Source organism: Mesoplodon mirus, assembly GCF_964341445.2.
Source record: "Mesoplodon mirus genome assembly, chromosome: 2".
NCBI lineage: Eukaryota > Metazoa > Chordata > Mammalia > Artiodactyla > Ziphiidae > Mesoplodon > Mesoplodon mirus.
In genome coordinates, this window is record NC_138977.1 from 198,444,060 (window position 1) to 198,464,909 (window position 20,850).

The 20,850-nt window shown below is 38.6% G+C and overlaps 1 protein-coding gene across 3 annotated transcripts in view; it reads left to right on the forward strand.

Moving 5' to 3' along the window:
* Positions 1 to 11,310, forward strand: part of ENTPD1 (ectonucleoside triphosphate diphosphohydrolase 1) — a 123,159-nt gene extending 111,849 nt beyond the window's left edge. For all 3 annotated transcript variants that reach the window (XM_082633543.1, XM_082633542.1, XM_082633541.1), the window contains exons 8-10: positions 3,924 to 4,040; positions 5,864 to 6,001; positions 8,533 to 11,310. In XM_082633543.1, the coding sequence (XP_082489669.1) occupies positions 3,924 to 4,040; positions 5,864 to 6,001; positions 8,533 to 8,739 (462 nt within the window). In that variant the 3' untranslated portion in view covers positions 8,740 to 11,310. The remainder of the gene's footprint in view (positions 1 to 3,923; positions 4,041 to 5,863; positions 6,002 to 8,532) is intronic.
* The last annotated feature ends 9,540 nt before the right edge of the window (positions 11,311 to 20,850 follow it).

A 20,850-nucleotide genomic window follows, 5' to 3' on the forward strand; every position in this document is an offset into this window, starting at 1 on the left:
TAACTTTGGGTTTTGTTTGTTCTTTCTCTAGTTCCTTTAGGTGTAAGGTTAGATTGTTTATTTGAGATTTTTCTTGTTTCTTGAGGTAGGATTGTATTGCTATAAACTTTCCTCTTAGAACTGCTTTTGCTGCATCCTGTAGGTTTTGGATTGTTGTGTTTTCATTGTCATTTGTCTCTAGGTATTTTTTGATTTCCTCTTTGATTTCTTCAGTGATCTCTTGGTTATTTTGTAATGTATTGTTGTTTAGCCTCCATGTGTTTGTGTTTTTTATGTTTTTTTCCCTGTAATTGATACCTAGTCTCATAGCGTTGTGGTTGGAAAAGATGCTTGATATGATTTCAATTTTCTTAAATTTGCTGAGACTTGATTTGTGACCCAAGATGTGATCTATCCTAGAGAATGTTCCATGTGCCTTTGAGAAGAAAGTGTAATCTGCTGTTTTCAGATGGAATGTCCTATAAATATCAGTTAAATCTATCTGGTCTATTGTGTTTTTTAGAGCTTGTGTTTCCTTATTAATTTTCTATCTGGATGATCTCTCCATTGGTGAAAGTGGAGTGTTAAATCCCCCGCTATTATTGTGTTACTGTCGATTTCCTCTTTTATAGCTGTTAGCATTTGCCTTATGTATTGAGGTGCTCCTATGTTGGGTGCATATATATTTATAATTTTTATATCTTCCTCTTGGATTGATCCCTTGATCATTAGGTAGTGTCCTTCCTTGTCTCTTGTAACATTCTTTATTTTAAAGTCCATTTTATCTGATATGAGTATTGCTACTCCATCTTTCGATTTCCATTTGCATGCAATATCTTTGTCCATCCCCTCACTTTCAGTCTGTATGTGTCCCTAGGTCTGAAGTGGGTCTCTTGTAGACAGCATATATATGGGTCTTGTTTTTGTATCCATTCAGCGAGCCTGTGTCTTTTGGTTGGAGCATTTAATCCATTCACATTTAAGGTAATTAACGATATGTATATTCCTATTACCATTTTCTTAATTGTTTTGGGGTTTTTTTTTGTAGGTCCTTTGCTTGTCTTGTGTTTCCCACTTAAAGAAGTTCCTTTAGCATTCATTATAGAGCTGGTTTAGTGGTGCTGAATTTTCTTAGCTTTTGCTTGTTTTTAAAGCTTTGATTTCTCTGTCAAATCTGAATGAGATCCTTGCTGGGTAGAGTAATATTGGTTGTAGGTTCTTCCCTTTCATCACTTTAAATGTATTGTGCCACTCCCTTCTGGCTTGTAGAGTTTCTGCTGAGACATCAGCTGTGAACCTTAGGGGAGTTCCCTTGTGTGTTATTTGTCGTTTTCCCTTGTTGCTTTTAATAATTTTTCTTTGTCTTTAAATCTTGTCAATTTAATTCCTATGTGTCTCAGCCTGTTTCTCCTTGGGTTTGTCCTGCCTGGGACTCTGCGCTTCCTGGGCTTGGGTGGTTACTTCCTTTCCCATGTTACGGAAGTTTTCAACTATAATTTCTGCAGATATTTTCTCGGGTCCTTTCTCTCTCTCTTCTTCTTCTGGGACCCCTATAATGCGAATGTTGGTGTGTTTAATGTTGTTGCAGAAGTCTCTTAGTCTGTCTTCATTTCTTTTCATTCTTTTTTCTTTCTTCTGTCCTGTGGCAGTAAATTCCACCATTCTATCTTCCAGGTCACTTATCCATTCTTCTGCCTCAGTTATTCTGCTATTGATTCCTTCTAGTGTATTTTTCATTTCAGTTATTGTATTGTTTGTCTCTGTTTGTTTGTTCTTTAATTCTTCTAGGTCTTTGTTGAACATTTCTTGCATCTTCTTGGTCTTTGCCTCCATTCTTTTTCCAAGGTCCTGGATCATCTTCACTATCGTTATTCTGAATTCTTTTTCTGGAAGGTTGACTATCTCCACTTCATTTAGTTGTTTTTCTGGGGTTTTATCTTTTTCCTTCATCTGGTACATAGTCCTTTGCCTTTTCATTTTGTCTGTCTTTCTGTGACCATGGTTTTTGTTCCAAAGACTGCAGGATTGTCGTTCTTCTTGCTTCTGCTGTCTGCCCTCTGGTGGATGAGGCTATCTAAGAGGCTTGTGCAAGCTTCCTGATGGGAGGGACTGGTGGTGGGTAGAGCTGGGTCTGTTTTATATATAGTAGTGTGTATATGTTAATCCCAAACTCCTAATTTATCCCTCCCCCTCCCCCAGCTTTCCCTTTTGGTAACCATAAGTTTGTTTTCTATGTCTTTGAGTCTCTTTCTGTTTTGTAAATAAGTTCTTTTGTATCACTTTTTTGGATTCCATGTATAAGTGATATCATATGATATTTGTCTTCTCTTTGTGACTTACTTCATCTAGTATGATAATCTCTAGATCCATCCATGTTGCTGCAAACAGCATTATTTCATTCTTTTTATGGCTGAGTAGTATTCCATTGTGTATGTATACCACATATTCTTTATCTATTCATCTGTTGATGGACATTTAGGTTGCTTCCAGGTCTTGACTATTGTAAATAGTGCTGGTATGAACACTCGGGGGTATGTACCTTTTCGAGTTAGAGTTTTCTCTGGATATATGCCCAGGAGTGGGATTGCTGGATCATATAGTAACACTATTTTTAGTTTTTTTAAGGAACCTCGATACTGTTCTCCATAGTGGCTGCACCAATTTACATTCCCACCAACAGTGTAGGAGGGTTCCCTCTTCTCCACACCCTCACCAGCATTTATTGTTTGTAGATTTTTGTAAGATGGCCATTCTGACTGGTGTGAGGTGATACTTCATTTAGTTTTGATTTACATTTCTCTAATAATTAGTGATATTGAGCATCTTTTAATGTGCCTGTCGGCCATCTGTATGTCTTCTTTGGAGAAATGTCTATTTAGGTCTTCTACCCATTTTTTGATTGGGCTGTTTTTTGTTCTTTGTTTTTTTTTTTTTTTTTTTTTTTGCGGTACGCGGGCCTCTCACTGTTGTGGCCTCTCCCGTTGCGGAGCACAGGCTCCAGATGCGCAGGCCCAGTGGCCATGGCTCACGGGCCCAGCCACTCCGCGGCATATGGGATCCTCCCAGACCGGGGCACGAACCCGTATCCCCTGCATCGGCAGGCGGACTCTCAACCACTGCGCCACCAGGGAGGCCCTGTTCTTTGTTTTTTTTAATAAGCTATAGGAGCTCTTTGTATATTTTGGAAATTAATCCCTTGTTGGTCACATCATTTGCAAATATTTTTTCCCAGTCTATAGGTTGTCTTTTTGTTTTGTTTATGGTTTCCTGTGTTGTGCAAAAGCTTTTAAGTTTGATTAAGTCCCATTTGGTTATTTTTATTTTTATTTCCATTTCTCTAGAATGTTTTCTTTTTTACTCCTTTGTTTATTTAACTTTTTACATAGTTCTCATGTATGATGTTGATGATTTTTTAAAACTTTTAAGTTGTGCCCAGCTCATGATAGGCCTGCAATAAATATTTGTTAAGGAAATACTGGCTATTTAAAGAAAGCAGTACATGTATATTATAAAAATAGGCAAAAAAGGGGCATAAATAAAAAGGAAAAAAACACCTTATAATTTTGCCAGAGATCACTCCTGTTATTTACCTTTGTATAGAATTTTCCAGGTTTTATTTTTAAAAATTCATACATAATACATATTTTTTTAAAGATGGGAGTTTTGTAACTTTTCCTCTTATCTTCTTTTTTCCCCATCTTTCTTTCTCCCTGACTCTCCCATTAAAATTATCAAGAAAATTAGCTACCAGATGGCTCAGAAATGCATGTCAGCAGCAAAGTGACCCCCTTCCAGGAAGGAAGCAACTGTTGGGGATGGAATATCACCTGATCCATAATTTACTCATCAGAGATTTCCAGGAACTTCCATTAGGCCTTCTGGAGAGTGAATCAGTGTCCCTCTGTGTTGGACACTGCACCAAACTCAGCATTTTTCTCTTGCAGGCATTTTCAGCTTTTTACTATGTGATGGAGTTTTTAAACCTTACATCAGAGGAACAGTCAACTCATAAAAAGATGATTAACACGTTGGAAAAGTTCTGCTCTCAGCCTTGGGAAGAGGTAAGTGACTAGAAACAGCATCTGTTACCATTGCTCTCTGCCCTTGACAGCATGGAGGATGTGAGTCTGCTCTTCAAGTCATGGTAATGTGACCAAGATCCAGCACACATGTTAGAGAAGCCTAGATGGTGCACCCTATTAAGAGTAAGTTCACTGGCATTCCTTGATAACTTGGCATACAATGGCTTAAACAAAAAAGGTCTTATTGTTTTCACCTAATTCGAAGTCCGGAAGTAGTCAGTTGCTGGCATGGGGTGGGCAGCTTGACTATCTCAGCCATTCTTCAGTTGTTGTTAGGCCTGTTTCCTCATGGAAGCAAGGTGTAGCTTCAGGGATCACAGCCGTGTTCAAGGTCAGAAGAAGAATAGCGCCAGATACATCTGTTCCTTTTTATAGGAAAGCAGAAGCTATCCCAGAAGCTCCTAGTAGTCTTTTCTCTTACATCTCATTGGCCAGGACTGGCTGGGAAAGCAGGATGCAGGATTTTATGACTGGCTTAGAGCCCTAGATCCATCATGAGCTACTTCCTGGAGCTGAGCGCATTGTCGCCCACTCCCTCCCCCAACACCCAGGGAAGACAGGCAATTCACAGAATCTGCCACAGACACCATTGTGGTAAGACCCTTTTTTCATCAGACAGGTCCAAGGTATCTCCTACTTATTCATAAATTTGAAGCACAAAATTTTTCTTGTCTGAGGCACTGAGTCATTCAAGATCCAGTGCTACCTGATGAAAGTTTCCAGGGACGTGAGAGAAAGATATGGAGTCTACTCTGATTTAAAAGAACAGATCACCTAGGAGTGGCTCAAAACAGCAGCTGTTTTAAATTGACAAAAGTGACTTAAAATGAGTGATTTTAAGAGAGATTGCAAAAGTGATCGCAAAAGTGACCAGTGCTTTCATTCTGAAGATATGCAATTAATTAAAAATGAAGGCTGTTCTCGTGGGCACTGACAACAGAGGAAGGAAGGTTGTGCAAGAGCCTGGACATCTGAAATTTTCTCTAAGTATTTTGTCTGAGTTAGAACATGAAGGAAGGGTATTCAGGGCTTTTGGAAAGAGCAGCTCAAATATGCCTCAGTACTTTACAAAACATTTAGGGGAGGCTTTTTGCAGCTAGTGGTGATCTGTGGAGAAAGACGAGCATCTCGGGTTCTTGAGCAAAATGCTTCCTAAACTGGGTTCCAGAGCAGTGTTTGTCAAATGTTACTATGTATGTGATCATACAGGGATCATATTAAAAAGCACATTCTGCACTGGCAGATCAGGGGTGAGGATTAACAAGTTCTCAGGGGATGCTGCTGATGCTAGTCCAGAGACCTAACTGAGTGGCAAGGCTTTTTATGAAACTGTTTCCTCAAGATGCTTATAGAGGCTCTAAACCAAAGACTTTGGTCAAGAGCATACAGAAAACTCTGGTTAAACAAAGATTAATAGATTTCTTTCATGCAAGATTTTTCACAGTTTTTAATATGCTAATGTGATTGTGAAACTCAAGTTTCACAAGGGATGGCAAACTATAGTAAAATTCAGTGTTGTTGAACCTATCAGACCACAGAAACTACTTTTTTCCTAGAACACTTATCAGTGTCTCATAGAACCCTGTGGAGGAAAAGATTTCTTAACAGACCCTAAACTGTGAACCCCTGCACCCACTGAAGGAGTGCAGCACCACTCCCAAAGCTCTCTGCAGGGGCCAACTCTCAGGCCCATGTGAGCTGGGGCTTTTTCCTCTCTTGATCAGCTCTAATCGCGAACATGAGGGCTATGGAGAAGTGCCTGTTGTTGTACAAGTATGATGTTTTCTTCACTTCACTTCCAGCTGCAGATGTATTTTGGTGAAGTGAAGGAGAAGTACCTGAGTGAATACTGCTTTTCTGGCACCTACATCCTCGCTCTTCTTCTGAATGGCTATCATTTTACAGCTGAGTCCTGGAAGAATATTCACTTCATGGGCAAGGTTTGTTAGGTTGGGGGGAGGTTGGGTTGTAGTGACTGAAGCAGCTTTGGGCTTAAAAGAGGTAGGAGTCAACCTGATTTAATTTTGGCCTGATGTCCTGTCCTATCACTTCACCTCTAACCCAAGATGGCATTTTGTGTCCAGCTCTCCTGATAATGTTGACCAGCCAGTTGTGGGTATCCTATCTAAGGAGGGCTACTTGTATTCTCAGCCTCACCTTTCTGCTCACATAACAGTGACTAACCCCTTATAAAACAAAACATGAGATAGTAAAGTAATATAACAGTATTTCAACAGCCACAGTGATTCTGCATGCTGACTTCAACATCCATCTCAAAGGCCCCTTCATGAATCCAGAAGGGATGATCATGGTTTGTCATAAGGGGTGAAGGCCTTGTTGGTTGTAGCTTCAAGACTGACCAATCTGAAAGCTCGCTGTGAAGAATGAGATGAGTGGCTGTGAATGGGGGCCTTTGCTTAGAAGCCAGGCTTAGCATGAGCCTTAAAGAAGCAAGCCCATAGCTTTGCATTACCATAGCATTACCTGAAGGTATCCAGGCATAGCGCAACATTTACATCGGCAGCAAGACTCATGGGCACACTCATGCTTGATGAAAAATATCAAAAACAGTGTTTCTCTACCTTTTAAACCCATACCCACTAATGGCAAAAACAATTTATCCCTTTATTAAATATGGTGACTTCAAGTAAAACAAAGCATTGAGGCAGCAGAGAGCTGTAGTAGCCTTAAAGAGACTAGTTTCATCACACTCTTGTCAATATTGACTTTGCTAATTAAAATCTTTTCCTTGTTTTAACATCCCAGTCTTCCTTCCATTCCATCACAGTTTGTCTCTTTGAGAGATATGTCTATGTCAAATTTACCTAGTGATTTATATTCTTTGAACTCCAATCTATGATCCATTGTTTCTAAACCTTAAGTGATAACTCCTCTAACTTTGGAGGCTTCCTTGACACAGGCAGTCAGATACGGTTCCATTCCCCATGAAGGGACATGGGCCTTTTTACAAATTATTAATTCCCAGTACTGGTAAAGGTTTAGGGGAGAGGAGCATTCCACATGGTATTGGTTGGAATGTAAACTGGCATAGCCTTTGGGAAGACTGTTTTGGCAACATGTGCTAGGAGCCTTAAAACATGTACATCATTTTGTCCAATTGCTCCATTTCTAGGATTTATAAATAATTGAACAAAGTGAGTAAAAATGAACATATAAGGCAGTTCATGTCAGTGATGATGTTGCAGAAATCCCTTAAGAGACATGGGATGATGTTTACAAGGAATTGTTAAGTGAATAATTCTACATACAATTTAATTCCATTTTTTATGTGAAAAACATGCACAGAGAGGACTGGTAGGATATGTCACAAAATGATAATAGCAGCAAGTTCTGAGTGATGAAGTAGAGGTGGTTTTTATTTTCTTTTTTAGGATTATCTATACTTCATGATTTTCCTACCATGATGACATACAACTCACGTAATAGAAACATTTCCACAGTTCTTTGTTATTCATAGACTACCTGTATTTCAATACATTTTGAGGTGACTTGAAAATATTCCTAGGAAGATGGCAAGGTTGGAGAATGTTTTTTCATTTAAGAATAATCCTTTCTCATGCATATGTGGTCTTTCATCTTGTCAAGTAAGACTGACTTGCTGGGATTATTCCCCAATTTTTCCCTAGTTGAATTATAAAAGAAGTCCTGGTTTCATATGGAGGAGATTCCTGGGCCTGACATTGATGCACAAGGCCAGGGACAGTCATTAATCTCTCACTCTTTGCCCGCTTCCTGTCATCCACCCCCCCTTCCCCACCCCAGCCACCCACATTCACACAAACAGCAAAAGAAGAATGCAAATTTCCAAAGGCCTAATTTGAATTAAGTTCTTCTAGTCAGGAGAACTGAGCCGTTATTCCCCAAATTCCTCTCTGAATTTGGGGAATTTAGTAGTGAGGCCCCACACTCTTCTGAATTTTGGGAATTTAGTAGTGAGACCCCACACTCTTCTGAATTTTGGGAATTTAGTAGTGAGACCCCACACTCTTCTGAATTTGGGGAATTTAGTAGTGAGGCCCCACACTCTTCTGAATTTGGGGAATTTAGTAGTGAGACCCCACACTCTTCTGAATTTTGGGAATTTAGTAGTGAGACCCCACACTTATGAATTTGGGGAATTTAGTAGTGAGGCCCCACACTCTTCTGAATTTGGGGAATTTAGTAGTGAGACCTCACACTCTTATGAATTTGGGGAATTTAGTAGTGAGGCCCCACACTCTTCTGAATTTGGGGAATTTAGTAGTGAGGCCCCACACTCTCCTTCTTAATCACTTGCTTCTGCTCCATTTTCCCCACAGCCATATTCCCAATTCAGAATATAAAAGTAATCCATTTAGAGAATTGAACGTGGTGCTCTCACTTCCTGGTTGCTCAGTGTTATGGATCGGGTTGCATGAAAGCTCATTTAATCCTCGGAGCAGAAACAACAGACTTTCCCCACTGTTTGCAGGTCCGGAGCACCAGCGTCGGGTGGACTTTGGGCTACATGCTGAACCTGACCAACATGATCCCATCTGAAGAGCCATTGTCCACACCTCTCTCCCACTCCACATATGTCATCCTCATGGTCCTCTTCTCCCTGATCCTGGTCATAGTGGTCATAATAGGCATATTTATCTTTCACAAGCCTTCGTATTTCTGGAAAGACGTGGTATAGCAGGAACAGCTGAAATCTGCTGGCTGGAGTGAGAAGAAAACTTGCCCAGGGAGCACTTTCCTCCACAGTGGTGTACAAGGCCAGTCTTGACCAGCATGAAGCTTCCTAGGCTTTTGCTGAAGCCTTTCCATGGGAGGTATTTACCACCCACTGCCTCAAGAACTTCCTGGCAGACATTGTCTCTTTTGTGAGTCTCTCCAAACTCCCCCCCCCCACTTTCTCTTTTGTACTCTGTGCTTGTGTAGCTCTTGAAGACCTGCCTCCTTTCATGATAGTTGCTTTATAAAAGAACAATATTGACTTTATCCAGAAGAACTGAGAGTCCTGAGTCCTGTGCTGGGAAGTTGCCCTGGCTAAAAGAAGAAACTTGGGAACTGATTCATTTGTGGTCTTACAGACCCTTTCTCTCTCCTGTTTCCCATTTATTAAGAAAGCCATCCAATGCCTTTGGAGAAGACAGACACATATCCCGTGCCCAGCTTGCCCTTTGCATGGGAGAATTTTCTAGTCTAGGCAAGTATGTGCTAGGGCGAAAGAGTCCTACAAAGGAATTTGTGGGATGTGCAGTTAATCTAAGACAAAAAAGGGATGTGGGTAAGTCACATATTCCTGGGTGATGCCAAAATGCTAGAGTGGGACACCCAGACCAGAGATTATTTAAAAAGCTGCTGTACATATACATGGGCATTCAAATATCAGGGTGTATTATCTGGTAGGTGTACACATGTCAGGAAGAAAAATACAGTTACAACACAAGATCAGGAAAGTGCATCCTCCAACACATCTATTGGGGTTTCGTTTTTATTGCAGTAAAACTCATATAACCTAAAATTCACCATTATGGCATATACACTTTAGTGAAATTTAGTACGTTCACAATGTTGTGCAACTGTCACCAATATCTAATTCCAGAATATTTTCATCACTAAGAAATTACTGGCTAGGGATTAGACCATCCTGTGGTAGGCTTGAACCATCAACCTTTCCATTTAGCCAAGCATGCTAACCAGTTGCACCACAAATGCTCACTGAGTTTTAAAGCCATGCCATATCGTACTGTCCCAGGGTTTAATTTAGTGAAAGAGTTGCATTAGTGCAGAGTGGCATGCCTTTTTTGCTGTCATGGTATTTACACAACAAAATGTGCCAGGAACCACATCTGCAAGTTTTGCTGCCGGTTCTAGGTACTTTTGCTTTAAGCATCTTTGCCATAGACATTTTTGCCACAAACATTTCACTGCAAATAATTGGCTCTAAAGCAATTTTGCCATAAAAGATAAAATAATGGAAAATAAAAGAGGGATAATTAAAAGGACATAATGAAACGAATAACAAAATTCAAGACTTATTGTGAAATATAAAATATTTGAGTACATTTAAAGTGTGTGTTGATTAATGGCAATACTGTGCACATAACTGATTTTATTTTGTGGGTTGTATCTAAGCACTTGTCTTCCAAGTCTTTCATTCATAGCATTTTATACTTTTTTTTTTTTGCTCATTGATTTGTCTCCTCATTGTGCATCGTACTTTTTCTTTTTTGCTAAAATTTCTTCCTTCGTAAAGAGCGATGTAAGTTTCCAAATACTTAGAGACAGATTTGTAACTGAGCTTTGTGTTGTGTTTTGAAAGCTTCTACACGGTTGTTGTTTGTTCTTGGCATATTGTCACGTGTCCATTGATAGATGTTCCAAAGTTGTGTGGGAAATGTGGGTTCACCTCTGCACCTTCCAGGACTTTGGCCTCTTTCTCCTCCACTGTAATGTGTTTCAAAATAAGAAACCAACTTTTGGGGCAAATCACTCTCATATGCCAGCTCGATAAAGCCATCAATAATGTCGCCAACTGGAAGAAATGCTAACATATTTCAACCAGTTGAAACCGAACTGTCAAACCAAAAACTGTCAACCAGTTATTTTATCTTTCACAGGGAATTTGCCTTACAGCCAATTAGTTATTCGATGAAAATGTTTGTTGCAGAAGTGCTTGTGGCAGAGATGTCAATGGCAAAGATGCTTATGGTGAAGGTACCTAGAACCCATTTCAACATGTAATTAATATATGTTATTAATGAGATTTTTGTTTTTTAATATTGTTTTTGAAATCTGTTGCATATTTTACATTTACAGTACATCCTAATCAGGACTCCATTTCAAGTGCTCAATAGCCATGTGTGGCTAGTGGCTACCATATTGAATAGCACATGTCTAAAAGTACATTCAAAGCTAAAAAGACACAGGCAATAACACTTTGTCTTTCTCTTGAGGGGGGGAATTTTCTTTAAACAGCTATAGATGCTATAACATTCTTGCTATTATTTATTATATATGAAGTTTAACATTATTCTTAACAAGCTTTTAACATCCCAGCTCAGAATTTCACATTACTCCTCAGGTTTATTGCCTTTTTTGTGAAGACACAGATGCCTATTATTCAGGCCAAGATGCCTGATGAAAGACCTTTGGGAAATTTAATCTGGATTCAAAGATAATACAAGATAATTGGATGCTTATATTCTATGGTCACAATGTAAATTTGAATATTAAAATAAAGATTGGTCTCTTAATAGCTCACAGAGCAAAGTTTACCATATAATAGTAACATTACTATTAAAATATATTCTCATTTATTGTCAGTTTGAAAGATGAGCTGAATTTCACTGAAATTGGTCTCATTCCTCTCTGATTCAGAGTCTAATCGTTGCTATCTTATTAGAACATGAGTTGCTCATAGTTAGCCTGTACTAGCCAGGTATTTCTTTCAGTTTGTGCTAGTTTTATTATTTTTTAAAATTTCTTATAACCTCAAAATTTCAGTGGCTTACCACAATAAACATTGATTTTTCATGTTCATGGGTCTGCAAGTCAGCTAGTATATCTACTTGTGGTGGTAGGTCTGGGTCAGGCCTGCTCCATATATCTCCCACTCTCCTTGTCTGGTGGCTTCCTGAGCCATGTTCCCACGATGAGTGGTAGGGGCACAAGAAAGGGAGAGAAAATACAGGATGCCTCTTCAGGCCTTGGCCAGGACAGGCCCCTGTCACTTCCATCCACATTCTACTGACCAAAATAAGTCATATGACTAAGCCCAACATAGGAAGCTGGAGAAACACTGGGAGGAATGGCAGAGTCATGTGACAAAGGACATGAATAACTAATTCTAACACAGGAAATTCGTGAAACTTGGGCACAACGATTCAATCTACCACAGCGTCTCATTAACTAAAACATAAAGTACGTTTTCTTCAAATTAAAATCTACTTATCTTGCCAAAGAATATTCTTCTTAAAAAATGTAATTTCTTCTGTGACATCATCAATTACAACTTTTTTTTCACAGCCTTAATCAGGGTGCTCTGGCAGCTCCTAAATTAGTCTCACATTCTAAAATGATAGATTTCCTAAGAGTCCATCTATTTATTTTCCTAATATGTTTAGGACAGTGTATAGTTAACTACCCAAGTTTTTATTTGCATAAGAACCTAATACAACTGAACATACATAATTGGTTTTATCACAGGTATAATGGATTTTTTAATAAAGGGGGAAGGAATGTCTCCAAAAGCCTTCTCTTTCAAAAGTGGTATTTAGGACTGCATGTGGTAAAAGCATTGTTGTACTTTTTGCATTTCTCTATTTTAAGTAATTTAATTTCTAAATTTAAATTGATGATATAATGATGGCACCACTCTGATCAGCATCTGAGTTGACTTTTTATTTTTATATCCCTTTTGCATGATGAATAGCAGAGAACATGAATTAGTCAATGAGAAGTGAGATACAGTCACCTAAGAAACAACATCATTTCTTATAATGAAGTTCTAAGAAGAGAGGGGAGGAAAGTCATGTGAGCCAGATAGGGAACAGTATGTATTTAGGATGACTTAAACTGAACTCTGCCCTTCCTCCTAAACCTGCTCCTCCTCCTGCATTTTATCATGATTAATGCCACCACTGCCTCTAGTAACCAAGATCAGAATCAACTTTATCGATGTTGAAGTGACAGGGGCCTGTCCTGGCCAAGACCTGCCCATTCTGCTTTTGCAGCATTTTTCATTTTGATTCCCCTTTACAATCTTGTTGTTATCACCCCAGTAGAGACCTGATATCAGGAACAATGATCTTGTCTCCAAACTATTACTTCCAGATTAATCTTTATAAAAAGTGGGCTTGGGGCTTCCCTGGTGGCGCAGTGGTTGAGAGTCCACCTGCCGATGCAGGGGACATGGGTTCGTGCCCCGGTCCGGGAAGATCCCACGTGCCGCGGAGCAGCTGGGCCCGTGAGCCATGGCCGCTGAGCCTGCGCGTCTGGAGCCTGTGCTCCGCAACGGGAGAGGCCACAACAGTGAGAGACCTGCGTACCGCAAAAAAAAAAAAAAGTGGGCTTAATCACATTGCTCCCCAACTAAAACTGTTGGTGACTTTCTATTGCCTATGAAATAAGGTCAAACTCTCCAACAGACATTCAGGCCCTTTGATCCATGCCTATAAGCTCTCCCACTTTACCCTCTGATGTTCCTTACACTCTAGCAAAGGTAGACTGATTCTTTACCCAGAGCTGTTCAGGTTATTTGCTCAACTTGGAGCACCTTTGCCCCACTCTGCGTTTAAGGCTTAGCTCAAATGACCCTTCTTCAGTGAAGTCTTCTCCAAATCTCTAAGTCAGAATAAACTGCTTCTTCCCTGTGCTATCACAGCCCTTTACCTGGGCCTCCATTAGAACATTCAGACCATTCTATTCAGTATTTGGGTTAAGCTTCTTGGGGACAAGATATGTGACCTATTTCTTTTTGAAAAGTTGGGCTCAGGGGTATTTTAGCAGGAACTAAGGTAACAGTCCTAGTTAATCGCTCTGTCCATTGCCAGATGGGCTGGTCCCTACCACTATTTCTGCATCAGTATACTTATTTATGTTATCTCTTGACATGACCATCCTCTTCCTCCAGCTTTTAAGGACCAGCTCAACTCCTGATTCCTCAGTGAAGACTTCTTTGATTACCCACATTGAACTTTTCCTTCTGGACCATGCATTTAGTTTCAATATAGCTCACTACATGGGAATTGATTGTACATATTATTAAAGTAGAATTTTAAGGATTAGAATGCACCTTAAAAGGTAACGTTTATCAAAATTTAATGTGTATATGACTCACCTAGTGGTCTTGTTGAAGTAAAAATTACTTAATTTTAATTAATAAAAAATGATTCAGTAGGTCTGGGGTGAGGCTGAGGTGCCAGGTAATGCCACTACAGCTGTATGGGGACCAAACTTTGGGTATCAAAGATCTAGATTACTTTACCATTCCATGGAGTTCCTTCTAATGGCTCTCAGATAAGTGGCCATCTACTACCTGACTGCCATACTTCATTTGGCAGCCTGTTCCACAGTGGGCCAGCTCGACTGCCACTTACAAAGCTTACTCCCTCTGCTACACAACCATCCCCAAGTGTTTCTTCCTTTGACAGTTTTCTGTGCCTCAGGAGTTTTCTGTCTGTGCTGCCCTCTGCTTTTGGGGAGCCACTGCCTGGCACTCAAGTGAAGAACTGGTGTGCCTCAGAGGGATTTCTCCCAGCTCTTCACCCTGCCCCTAGCCTTCAGTTACTGCCTCTGTGCTCTTGGTAGAACCCTGTGGGAAAGAGCTGGAAGGTGATCCATAATGCACGCCTACATGCAACCTTTAAAGATTCTTTAAAATTTCTGCTGGTTTCTTATTATTTTTGGCTCTGATAGCTTTTTCCTTTACTGTCACTCTACCAAGGATGAAAGAGTTCTGATGGGTTTTAAAATACTGTGATTTTGTAGTCTAGCCAGCTGGGTAGAAGCTACAATCTCTTGCCATATGCACACAAGAATTATTTGTAAAATGAAAAAAAATGAATCATAAGGAAATTATTTTTTACAAAGTTTACAACCAGAAATGCATTTCATTAGCATATGTAACTAAAAGTACAGCCTCAATAAATTAGATTTCTGATTTTGAAAAAGCAACAATTATATATACTCCACACTGTTAGTTCCCTTATATTTATAAATACTCTTAAATATTTTTTAAAATGTAGATGGCTCATTTTGTAATAACACAAGTTGCCTGTTGACATACAACTTAAATTTTCTATTATGAAATGATTTTTGGCCGAGTAACAATGAAAAAGGGGCAAAGATAGGTAAATGGTGGGCTGTTTGTAAAGTGAACTGCTCAATACCAATTGAACTTTTTTCTGATGGTAAATCATAATGCTCTCTCTAAAGCTCGTCAATATACAGGCATACATATTTATAATCAGTAGCTTAAAAATATGACTTTTTGTGCTATTCCGTACCTCTTGGATTTTTACCTCTACATTAGTCAACCGAACCATCTTTTAGGAATACGCATGAAGATGGAAGTCCCTGTGAAGAATATGGTGTGAATCTGCTTTGTCTCCTGCAGTTAAATCCATTTGAAGGATATATTCTTCGATTATCACCTGGACAGAGAGGTCTAAACAGAAACAAGTTATTTTTAACTTTTTATTATGAGAATTTTCAAACACAAAGTAGAATAATGCAATACACATCCATGTGTCCATTACAGAATTCATCAATTGTCATCATTTTGCTAAACTTGCAGAAACAAGTGTTAATTATAATCAGAGATAAAACAGGATTCAAACTTCGTGGAAAAGAGTAAAATATACTTTTTTACCAACAGTCAAGTGGTGAAGGTGGGCAGAATCATTGCATGGTGCAACATGGTAAAGTACATAGAGGGTTAAGGTCCTTAATAGAAGGATGCATCTTGCATGAAAGGAGGTGGGACATATTTTATAGGCCCCTCTTCAAGCTGCAGGAAGAATCAGGACCACAGCTACACCTGCCTATTTATTTTTTAGATTATGAAGTTAAAGAGAATAACAGAATCATTCTGGTGTAGCAGCAAATCAGTGGATTACGTTACTTATAGACAGTCTCTTCTAAAATATTCCTTTTACACTGAGAAGCTGAAGAAGGCTAATGAATCACCTATTTTAAATTGTAATTTTTGCTTTTCATGTATGTTTAAACCTAAAACCTCTCTTTTAGTACGACTGAAATATACCTTTGTGGGATAAGTCTAGCACATTTTTAATGTAAATATTCAATAGTTTCTATAAAGAAGCCTGTTTTTCTCCCTGGTACAGTCCCTTTTTATCCAAATTGCTAATATGCTGTGTTACTTAGGCCTGCCAGTGCTGGGTAAGTTAAAAGGAAGAGGGCAGGAAGAATTCTGTCTTTGCTGTCATCTGGCTTTTCTCCCCCTTCAAAACAAGGTCTCTTTTAATCTATCTAAAATTTTCCTTTAGGTTTTTTCCACCTAAGCAGAATATCTTTCAGCCATTTTTTAAAAAACAACTTTATTGGAGTATAATTGCTTTACAATGCTGTGTTAGTTTCTGCTGTATAACAAAGTGAATCAGCTATATGTATACATATATCCCCATATCCCCTTGCTCTTGTGTCTCCCTCCCTGCCTCCCTATTCCACCCCTCTAATTGGCCACAAAGCACCGAGCTGTTCCCCCTGTGCTATGCAGCTGCTTCCCACTAGCTATCTTTTTACATTTGGTAGTGTATATATGTCAATGCCACTCTCTCACTTCGTCCCAGCTTAACCTTCCCCCTCCCCGTGTCCTCAAGTCCATTCTCTGCATCTGCATCTTTATTCCTGTCTTGCCCCTAGGTTCATCAGAACCTTTTTTTTTCTAGATTCCATACATATGTGTTAGCATACAGTATTAGTTTTTCTCTTTGTGACTTACTTCATTCTGTTTGGCAGATTATAGGTCCATCCACCTCACTACAAATAATTTCGTTTCTTTTTATGGCTAATATTCCATTGAATATATGTGCCACATCTTCATTGTCCATTCATCTGTCAATGGACATTAGGTTGCTTCCATGTCCTGGCTATTGTAAACAGTGCTGCAATGAACATTGCCGTACATGTCTCTTTTTGAATTATGGTTTTCTCAGGGTATATGCCAGGTAGTGGGATTGCTGGGTCATATGGTAACTCTATTTTTAGTTTTTTAAGGAACCGCCATACTGTTCTCCATAGTGACTGTATCAATTTACATTCCCACCAACAGTGCAAGAGTGTTCCCTTTTCTCCACACCCTCTCCAGCATTTATTGTTTGTAGATTTTTTGATGATGGCCATTCTGACTGGTGTGAGGTGATACCTCATTGTAGTTTTGATTTGCATTTCTGTAATGATTAGTGATGTTGAGCATCCTTTCGTGTGTTTATTGGCAATCTGTATATCATCTCTGGAGAAATATCTATTTAGGTTTTCTGCCCACTTTTATTTTTTTAACATCTTTATTGGAGTATAATTGCTTTACAGTGGTGTGTTAGTTTATGCTTTATAACAAAGTGAATTAGCTATACATATGCATATATCCCCATATCTCCTCCCTCTTGCATCTCTCTCCCACCCTCCCTACCCCACCTCTCTAGATGGTCACAAAGCACCGAGCTGATCTCCCTGTGCTATGCGGCTGCTTCCCAATAGCTATCTATTTTACATTTGGTAGTGTATATATGTCCATGCAACTCTCTGACTTCATCCCAGCTTACCCTTTCCCCTCCCCAGGTCCTCAAGTCCATTCTCTACATCCGCATCTTTGTTCCTGTCCTGCCCCTAGGTTCTTCAGAATTTTTTTTTTTTTTAGATTCCATGTAAATGTGTTAGCATATGGTATTTTTCTATTTCTGACTTTCTTCACTCTGTATGACAGACTCTAGGTCCATACACCTCACTACAAATAACGCAATTTCATTTCTTTTTATGGATGAGTAATGTTCCATTGTATATATGTGCCATATCTTCTTTTGCCCACTTTTAGATTGGGTTGTGTGTTTTTTAGATATGGAGCTGCATGAACTGCTTGTATATTTTGGAGATTAATCCTTTGTCAGTTGCTTCATTTGCAAATATTTTCCCCCATTCTGAGGGTTGTCTTCTTGTCTTGTTTATGGTGTCCTTTGCTGTGCAAAAGCTTTGAAGTTTCATTAGGTCCCATTTGTTCATTTTTGTGTTTATTTCCATTTCTCAAGAGGTGGGTCAAAAAGGATCTTGCTGTGATTTATGTCATAGAGTGTTCTGCCTATGTTTTCCTCTAAGAGTTTGATAGTGTCTGGCCTTACATTTAGGTCTTTAATCCATTTTGACTTTATTTTTGTGTATGGTGTTAGGAAGTGTTCTAATTTCATTCTTTTGCATGTAGCTGTCCAGTTTTCCCAGCACCACTTATTGAAGAGGCTGTCTTTTCTCCATTGTATATTCTTGCCTCCTTTATCAAAGATAAGGTGACCATAGGTGTGTGGGTTTGTCTCTGAGCTTTCTATCCTGTTCCATTGTTCTATATTTCTGTTTTTGTGCCAGTACCATACTGTCTTGATTACTATAGCTTTGTAGTATAGCCTGAGGTCAGGGAGCCTGATTCCTCCAGCTCCATTTTTCTTTCTCAAGATTGCTTTGGCTATTTGGGGTCTTTTAAGTTTCCATACAAATTGTGAAATTTTTTGTTCTAGTTCTCTGAAAAATGCCATTGGTAGTTTGATAGGGATTACACGGAATCTGTAGATTGCTTTGGGTAGTATAGTCATTTTCACAATATTGATTCTTCCAATCCAAGAACATGGTCTATCTCTCCATCTATTTGTCTCGTCTTTAATTTCTTTCATCAGTGTCTTATAGTTTTCTGCATACAGATCTTTTGTCTCCTTAGGTAGGTTTATTCTTAGGTATTTTATTCTTTTTGTTGCAATGGTAAATGGGAGTGTTTCCTTAATTTCTCCTTCAGATTTTTCATCATTAGTGTATAGGAATGCAAGTGATTTATGTGCATTAATTTTGTATCCTGCTACTTTACCAAATTCATTGATTAGCTCTAATACTTTTCTGGTAGAATCTTTAGGATTCTCTATGTATACTATCATGTCATCTCCATACAGTGACAGTTTTACTTCTTCTTTTCCGATTTGGATTCCTTTTATTTCTTTTCCTTCTCTGATTGCTGTGGCTAAAACTTGCAAAACTATGTTGAATAACAGTTGTGAGAGTGGGCAGCCTTGTCTTGTTCCTGACCTTAGAGGAAATGCTTTCAGTTTTTCACCATTGAGAACGATGTTGGCTGTGGATTTGTCATATATGGCCTTTATTATGTTGAGGTAGGTTTCCTCTATGCCTACTTTCTGGAGAGTTTTTTTCATAAATGGGTGTTGAATTTTGTCAGAAGCTTTTTCTGCATCTACTGAGATGATCATATGCTTTTTATCCTTCAATTTGTTAATATGGTGTATCATATTGATTGACTTGCATATATTGAAGAATCCTTGCATTCCTGGGATAAACCCCACTTGATCGTGGTGTGTGATCCTTTTAATGTGCTGTGGGATTCTGTTTGCTAGTATTTTATTGAGGATTTTTGCATCTATGTTCATCAGTGATATTGACCTGTAGTTTTCTTTCTTTGTGACATCTTTGTCTGGTTTTGGTATCAGGGTGATGGTAGCCTTGTAGAATGAGTTTGGGAGTGTTCCTCCCTCTGCTATACTTTGGAAGAGTTTGAGAACAATAGGTGTTAGCTCTTCTTTAAATGTTTGATAGAATTTGCCTGTGAAGTCATCTGGTCCTGGGCTTTTGTTTGTTGGAAGATTTTAAATCACAGTTTCAATTTCAGTGCTTGTGATTTGGCTGTTTATATTTTGTCTTTCTTCCTTGTTCAGTCTTGGAAGGTTGAGTTTTTCTAAGAATTTGTCCTTTTCTTCCAGGTTGTCCATTTTATTGGCATAGAGTTGCTTGTAGTAATCTCTCATGATCCTTTGTATGTCTGCAGTGTCAGTTGTTACCTCTCCTTTTTCATTTCTAATTCTGTTGATTTGTGTCTTCTCCCTTTTTTCTTCATTAGTCTGGTTAAAGGTTCATCGATTTTGTTTACCTTCTCAAAGAACCAGCTTTTAGTTTTATTGATCTTTGCTATCATTTCCTTCATTTCTTTTTCATTTTTTTTGATTTGATCTTTATGATTTCTTTCCTTCTGCTAACTTTGGGGGTTTGTTTTGTTCTTCTTTCTCTAATTGCTTTAGATGTAAAGTTAGGATGTTTAGTTGAGATTTTTCTTGTTTTTTCAGGTAGGATTGTATTGCTATAAACTTCCCTCTTAGAACTACTTTTGCTGCATCTCATAGGTTTTGGGTCATCGTGTTTTCATTGTCTTTTGTCTCTAGGTATTTTTTGATTTCCTCTTTGATTTTTTCAGTGATCTCTTCGTTGTTTAGTAGCATATTGTTTAGCCTCCATGTATTTGTACTTTTTACAGTTTTTTTCTTGTAATTTATATCTAGTCTCATAGCGTCCTGGTCAGAAAAGATACTTCGTATGATTTCAATTTTCTTGAATTTCCCAAGGCTTGATTTGTGACCAAAGATATGATCTGTACTGGAGAATATTCCATGAGCAATTGAGAAGAAAGTGTATTCTGTTGTTTTTTTTTGGATGGAATGTCCTATAAATATTAATTAAGTCCATCTTGTCTAATGTGTCATTTAAAGCTTGTGTTTCCTTATTTTCATTTTGGATGATCTGTCCATTGGTGAAAGTGGGGTGTTAAAGTCCCCTACTATGATTTTGTTACTGTCGATTTCCCCTTTTATGGCTGTTAGCATTTGCCTTTTGTATTGAGGTACTCCTATGTTGGGTACATAAATATTTACAATTGTTATATCTTCTTCTTGGATTGATCCCTTGATCATTATGTAGTGTCCTTCTTTGTCTCTTGTAATAGTCTTTATTTTAAAGTCTATTCTGTCTGATACGAGTATTGCTATTCCAGCTTTCTTTTGATTTCCATTGGCATCAAATATCTTTGTCCATCCCCTCACTTTCAGTCTGTATGTGTCTCTAGGTCTGAAGTGGGTCTCTTGTAGACAGCATATATACAGGTCTTATTTTTCCATCCATTCAGCCAGTCTATGTCTTTTGGTGGGAGCATTTAATCCATTTACATTTAAGGTAATTACTGATATGTATGGTCCTATTACCATTTTCTGAATTGTTTTGGGTTTGTTATTGTAGGTCTTTTCCTTCT